Source organism: Mus caroli, chromosome 4, assembly GCF_900094665.2.
Source record: "Mus caroli chromosome 4, CAROLI_EIJ_v1.1, whole genome shotgun sequence".
Classification (NCBI taxonomy): Eukaryota; Metazoa; Chordata; class Mammalia; order Rodentia; family Muridae; genus Mus; species Mus caroli.
In genome coordinates this window covers 116383130-116390258 of record NC_034573.1, presented here as the reverse complement: position 1 = coordinate 116390258, position 7129 = coordinate 116383130, and the positions used below count along the sequence as shown (strand labels likewise).

General features: G+C 50.4%; 1 protein-coding gene across 2 annotated transcripts; it reads right to left on the bottom strand.

Moving 5' to 3' along the window:
* Window positions 1–2093: 2093 nt before the first annotated feature.
* On the bottom strand, window positions 2094–6838 carry C4H1orf216 (chromosome 4 C1orf216 homolog). 2 transcript variants are annotated; one of them, XM_029475709.1, is made up of 2 exons: window positions 6619–6838; window positions 2094–4751 (listed from the first exon to the last, which is right to left on the bottom strand). In XM_029475709.1, the coding sequence occupies exon 2, from the start codon at window positions 4749–4751 to the stop codon at window positions 4059–4061; it is 693 nt and encodes a 230-aa protein (XP_029331569.1). In that variant the 5' UTR covers window positions 6619–6838; the 3' UTR covers window positions 2094–4058. The 2 variants fall into 2 exon arrangements, with proteins under 2 accessions (XP_029331569.1, XP_021016397.1); XM_021160738.2 differs by having other exon boundaries at window positions 2094–4756; window positions 6619–6836.
* Between the last annotated feature and the right edge of the window lie 291 nt (window positions 6839–7129).

Genomic DNA, 7129 nt, shown 5'->3' with positions numbered 1-7129 from the left:
GTCATCCCGATCAAAAAAGAAGCCCAGAGAGAGGTAGGTGTAGGAGGCCCGCAGGTGCAAGTTGACCAGGCGGTTCACGGCAGCTTCCACCTCGGTGGAATAATTCTGACGAATCTGAGAGGTCATGGCTGATCCGGAGTAGGAGCTAACCGCGAAGAGATGGTGCAGACTGGTCCTAGGAGCCGAAGGCAGCATGGAGATGGTCCCGGAAGCTGCGACTGGAGAGACTTGTAAGGTGGCTGGAAGCGGGTCTGTTCCATTCAAACACTGTTGAAGCAAGACACAGATCCACGGGACCTCCAAGGCGCTGCTTATGGTTTTTAACAATTGTTTGTTGATGTATGTGCATGAGTTGTAGCCACGTGTACCACATGTAGAAGAGATCAGAAACCATCTTGTAGGAGTTAGGTTTTCTTGTTCAGGGCCTGGGGATCCAACACATCATCAGTCCTGGCTCCAAGAGCTCCTTCCTACCTACACAGAGGCATCTCACAGCCCCAGAGAACTCTTCACGGAAAGGAACAGTTCTTTTGTTTGTTTCTATTTTGAAACAGTGTCTTCCAGCTCAATCCAGCCAGCCTCGAACTCACTCTGACTCCAACTCCAGGCTGGTCTTAAACTTCTGATCCTCCTGCCCCAACCTCCCAAGCTGAGATGACAAGCTGCCAGGTTGAGATACTCCAACTTGTGTGTGTGTGTGTGTGTGTGTGTGTATGTATGTTTTTCTAGTAAGGGTCCCATTTGGGAAGCCCTGGCTGTCATGGAACTTGCTGTGTAGACCAAGCTGTGCTCGTTCTCACAGAGCCCCTATGGCTCTGTTTCTCCAATGCTGGGATTAAAGGCATGCTGGAGTGCACATTGGACAACTTTGCTTTTTTATAGACTTCCTCCCAGTTTTAAAAGAAAATTTTAAATTTTTAGATTCAACTTCCTTACTGAAACAAAACAAAACAATTGCTTTTGTAAAAAAAGGTGGTTCAGCAGGCAAAGGGGCTGTGTAGTCAAGGATGGCTTTGAACTCCTGATCTTCCTGCCTCCACCTCCCAAGTGCCGGCATTACTAGATATTTACTCCGGAGCCTGAAATGTATGCTAATTTTTCTTTTTGTACTGAACCTGAGGGCCGCTGTGCACATGCTAAATAAGTACTTTGCAGCTTCATGTAAACATGAACTAAAGTGCCTGAAGTTTTTGAATACTTAAGAAATAATCATATAAACCATAGTAGAAGATGATCATCTAAATTGCTATCAGCTGATATCTCAGTCGGGCATGGATTAAATACTATGGCTGGGGCACAGCTCATCGGACTGAGTACTTGTCTCACATATGCAGGTTCTGGGTTCAGTCTGTAGTACGACAATGAGGTAAAATAAAACTACGTCTGTGTCAGAGCCATGTAAAGACCCCGTGTTTTTTGTTTTGTTTTGGAGACAGGGTTCCCACACATACACACACACACACAACCCCCATGGAATGGTGTTTTGCTCGCATGTATGTCTATATGCCGGTGTTGGGTTTTCTGGGACTGGGAATTCTGACAGTTGTGTGCTTCCATGTAGGTGCTGAAAGTTGAACCAGGCTCCTCTGGAAGAGCAACCATGCTCTTAAACTTGGAGCCATTTTTTCCAGTGCCCAGAGTTTCTCTGTGTAGCCCTGGCTGTCCTGGTACTTGCTGTAGACCAGGTTGGCATCGAACTCAAGAGATCCACCTGTCAAGCACTGAGATTAAAGACTGTGCCACCAAATCCAGTATGACCCTTGGCCTTTTGCAGTCAAGGCACCCTTCAAGACAGGGGTCTATGGTATGTGCCTTCCAAATCTGTTCAAATACAAGTGTGACTCAGGACAAGGGCAATCCCCTGTGGTGCTATTACAGCAGAGGCCAAATCTCCACTGTCGGCCTGGGAGGCCCTGACACTGCTGGGAAAAATACTGCTTTTCTTATTTATTTATTTATTTGTTTATTTATTTCTGCTTTTCCTGTCCCCAATATCTCCCAGGCTTCCAGCATTTGGTTCCAGCTTAAAAGTGGAACTCAGTGTGAAAGAGACCACCAGGCAACAGATAGAACAAAAACATATCCTGGAACGATTGAATTTGTTGCCTTAGTTTATTTATGCTGCATCAGTCCAGAGGCCAGATTCACATTCAACATGCAAGCACTATAAAAGTCCCCAGGGCTCACAATTCACCTACCCTCCCATCAAGGATGGAACTGTTTGGAGATGGTGTGGAAGGGTCCCCACTTTGCAGATGGGGAGACTGAGGCCAGACACAACACCAGTGCTGTCCCTGTCACCTGCTGCCCACTCCTCCTTTGAGTCATTGCTTGACCCACTAGGATCCTGCCTTATCTCGACACCCAGAAACAAAACTAAAGGGCTCCAGGACCTTAACTACTGATCTACCCAATACACATTCATCCTCACAGCATGAAGCCTTCCCTAGGGCCTGCCAATCCCTGTTCAAAGGGGCCGCATGTCCTAAGAGCTTCAGGAAGCTGGACTGACCCTGTCCTCTGACTGCGTAGAAAGCTGAGCTCTGGCTTCTCCAGAAAGTCCGATTCCGAAAAAGAACCAAACCAATTTGACATTCACTGCTGCTAAAGCGAGGCAGGCAGAGGAGGGAAAGGTGAAGAGAAGGGAGGTCCCCCAACTCCCCGTGGCCTTGGTGCATCTGGTCCATGATCTGCATGCTTATATGCACAGTCCCATTCAACAGACTTAACTCAGTATGGCTTTCAGCCTCTCCTCACAGTGGAGCAGGATGGTGTGTTTGGGAATTCTCCTGTTCTTCACAGAGTTCTACCAGAGTCATTCTCTCCCACTGCCACCTCCCACGGAGCCAGACAGGGTTCAAAACAACACACCCTTCCTTCCTTCCTTCCTTCCTTCCTTCCTTCCTTCCTTCCTTCCTTCCTTCCTTCCTTCCTTCCTTCTTCTCCCTCTCCCTTCCCCCCCTCTTTCTTTCTTTCTTCCTTCCTTCCTTCCTTCCTTCCTTCCTTCCTTTCTTTCTTTCTATATGTAGCCTGGCTGTCCTTGAACTCACTCTGTAGCCGAAGCTGTTCTGGAACTCAGAGTTCCAGTTGCCTCAGCCTCTTGAGTGCTGGGGTTAAAGATGTGCACCACCAGAACCCAGCTAAGAGAACAGTTTCTTGTATCTTTCTTTATCTCCACTCCCACCCCTGCTGCAGCCTCCACCACTGTGCCAGTTCCCTCCCTTGATACCAATTCTTCACAAACTGTCCTGTGCACAGGAAGGCCAGTGCAGCCAATAAATCTCTGAACCGGGGCTGGGTGTGCAGCTCAGTGGTAAGACATTTGCCTAGCATGCACAGGGCTCTGGGCTCGATCCCTTGTACAGGAATAAGCAAAATAAACAAAAAGCAACCACCCCAAATTAAAAAAAAAAAAACTCTTAGGAACAAGCCAACATTAGGGACAGTGGTCTTAGAGCAAGGTTGGAGGGGAAGGGATAGGAAAGGTAGCCTGGGAAACTGCAGGAGAACAGGCCAGCCACAGCCCTCAGGACGGGAGAACAGGCCACAGCCCTCAGATCTATGACAGTGGGAGAGGCTTCTTTCTCCAGGAAGCTGTGAGGTGAGACTCAGTACTGAGTATCAAGCTGGGGTAGACTTTGGGAACACAGGAGATGGGTGGACGCCCTGCAGGTGCAATTGAACATACATTTACACACACCTGCCCTTAAGTCTCTGCAAATACACACGTTCCTAGCACGTGTTTCTTATGCCAGCACTGGAACGTGTAAGTCTCAACACACACCCAACACAAGCCTGTACATATAAACTGATACACATGCATATATATCTTCTGTCTCTACATTCGGGAATATATATACACATTCCTGGGTACCTAGCCACACATGCATACATAAACACACATGCCTTACATACCTGCTTACTATAGATATTCACTTATGCTTACTTGCATACATGCCAGCTAATACTCACATCCTTCCTTGTGCATAACCACTCAAAAGCCTGCAAACACACACACTTGTGCACACACACTTGTGCACACACACTTGTGCACACCCTTAGCCCTGGTCCTGGTGCCTGCAAGGTGCTTCCCTCTGTTGCAGACAGCGGATAAGCTCCTTCCGGTTGTCTAGGATGGTGTCAAAGCTCTCTTGCAGTCGGGCCTGCTGGTCGACCAACTGGTGCTGCAGAGCCCGGATCCACTGGAGCAGCGCCAAGCGCCGGTACATCACCAAATGCACATGGTGTTTCTCCTTCTCCTGTTCTTTGTAGCGCTCCTGAGCCTGCAGCTGCTGCAAGGCCTGGGCCACAGAGGGCAGAAGGGGATCCAGAGGGCTCGGACCTCGAGGGGTATCGCAGACAGGTTCTGGACTGCTACTGAAGCTGTTGATGCTCAAGGAACTGCTGGCATAGCCAATGTCCTCCAGAGGAGAGCAGACACTGCTGGCACCGCTCAACTTCTCTGGCTCAGCACCAGGGATCTCCGCACCCTCCGGGGGACTGCGGACGCCGGCCTCAGGGAACCCGGTGGCTTGGAAGACCTGGTTATCAGAGGGTGACTCAGAGGAGCTCCTTATCAGAATAGGATCCGCTTTGCCTGGCACACCATGCCAGTTCTTATTGGCATCCTTAGCACTCTCCACAAAGTTGGAGTTATTGTCTGGTTGGAGGTCTGGTTGGCATACTCCAGGAGGCAGGCTCCCTGGGTACTGGGCCCCCTCTGCTAGTCCTGGCTGGATGGCAGCGAACATCTGCACTGTGAAGGAGAAGGAGAATGAGTCAGAGCAGGAGAGGATAGAATGGCAACCTGGAGCCCAAGAACCTTGCAATGGTGTCCCTCCCTTCTCTCTGATTATTTGGTCTGTCTCCCTCACAGAAAGGTTTCCCCTCTAAGGCTGACCATGTCTTCATTCTACAAACTTCTCCCAAGGTCACTTCATCCTGTTATAGCTTCAAGAACCATCCTGTGTAGGTGACTCTCAGATCTGTGTCCAGCCCAGATTCAACCCCTACTCAACCCTATGACCTACCGCCAGTTCTTCAGATCTACACATCCTGACAGCTCTCCTTTCAGGGTCCTTGGGCAGGACAGCTCTGCCGTCTGAAGATAAGTCTATCTAGCCATGCCTAGGAGCACCCTGGATTACTGACCCTCCTCCCGTGCCCACCTCACTGTCCACATTTTGACAAACTCTCCTTTGGCCCTGGTCATTTTGACCTGGGTGATTGCCACAGCCTTTCCACTGACCCTCGTTCAATTAAAAATATAAATTTAGGGGCTGGAGAGATGGCTCAGCAGTTAAGAGCACTGGTTGCTCTTCCAGAGGACCCATGTTCCCAAGTCAGATGGTTTACAACTGTCGGCATCGCTGGCTTCACACCAGCTCCTCCCCCCCTCCCCGCCCAGGCCTCTCTGTTCACCCACATGCATGTGTGCATACATACACATGCACACACACGGCTATGCTAATAATTAAAAAAAAAAGATGTCCAGTTAAATAACAACAAATAATACTAGTAAAAGGAACATATGTCTACATCTATACAGACGTATAGATATAGACAGGTATAGTTCATAAGTCCACAGAAAACCACAAACATTTCCATGACGTCTCATAACAGTAGCAAAATTACAGTTATGAAATAGGAACAAAAGCTAAGTGATGGCGGCACACGCCTTTAATCTCAGCGCTTGGGAGGCAGAGGCAGGCCAATCTCATGAGATTGAGACCAGCCTGGTCTACAGAGCGAGTTCCAGGATAGCCAGAGCTACACAGAGAAACCCTGTCTGGAAAACTCAGAAATCCACCTGCTTCTGCCTCCCGAATGCTGAGATTAAAGGCGTGCGCCACCGGGGCTGGTGAGATGGCTCAGTGGGTAAGAGCACCGGACTGCTCTTCCAAAGGTCCAGAGTTCAAATCCCAGCAACCACATGGTGGCTCACAACCACCTGAAATGAGATGACGCCCTCTTCTGGTGCATCTGAAGACAGCTACAGTGTACTTACATATAATAAATAAATAAATAAAATATTTAAAAAAAAAAAAAAGGCATGCGCCACCACGCCCGGCTACTGGAAGAACTGAGTATGACTGGAAGAACTGAGGCCTCACGAGTGAGACATACTATTAAGTCAATCAAGCAGCTACTAGGAAGGTTCCCCTATAGGGTGGCAGCGACCCTCCCCACACCCCTCCCCACACCCAGCAATGGGCAGAAGTCATGAAGAGAGACTGAGGTTGGGACAGATGTTTCACTCCTTTGGCTTGTGAAAAAAGGCCTGAAGACACCCCCCCTACACACACACACACACACACACCAACTCTCTTTCCCTCGCCCTCTCTCTTAAAATGTGTCCTAAATCTGGCCTCAAAGGAAGCTGGGGTGGGGCGGGGCTAAGGATCCCGGTTCAAAAAGTCAGTGAAATGAGTACAGACATCCTAAGATCAGGATTTTCCCAAGTTAACCCACAGTATGGGGGCATGGGAGCGGCTGTAGCATGGGGATTGGCGGACTCGCAGTGGACCGAGCTCTGTGACCCTAATCTCTGCAGAGGCAGCTCCCTAACCCGCTTTCCGGCGGCTGGGCCCCAAGCCCTCCATCAGGGCCCGGACTCACGGCCTAGAGGCGCCCGCTCCTGCGGGGCTTGCTACGGTCCCTCGGGTTCTGCTCGCTGCAGGGTGGGGGATTCCTGGGCCTGCGCGTGCACGCGTGGTGGCGCGGCTGCTTGGCCCCGGCACAGCGCCCTTAGCCCCAGCCTGGGCTGCGGAGTCCAGCGGCGTCTGCGCGGCTGGGCGGAGCGGTCTGACCCACGTGGGCCGGTTCGGTTCTCCGCGCAGGAACTGCCTCCTCCCGCGGCTTGACCCGAGAGCCTTCTAAGGTCCGGTGTCATCTCCTAACCACCCTGGCCAGGCGCTACGGATCCATCGGTTCTCCTTGCTGCAGACATGGTGATGAAATGCCTCCTTCCTGGGTTTCCCAGGGGCTCGGCAATTGATGAGGCCATGGTGCGGGTCTGATCCTGCTGCAGCACCCGCTGTGGTCCTTTCTGTGCTCCAGCTCGGCACCTTTTCTGCCGAGAATTTTCTGTTCATCCCCACTTACTCTATTTTAGGATCTTTGAGCACCT

What these genes read in the sequence shown, in the direction of transcription:
- C4H1orf216 (XM_029475709.1), bottom strand. Translation starts at nt 4,751, where the DNA reads ATGTTCGCTGCCATCCAGCCAGGACTAGCAGAGGGGGCCCAGTACCCA.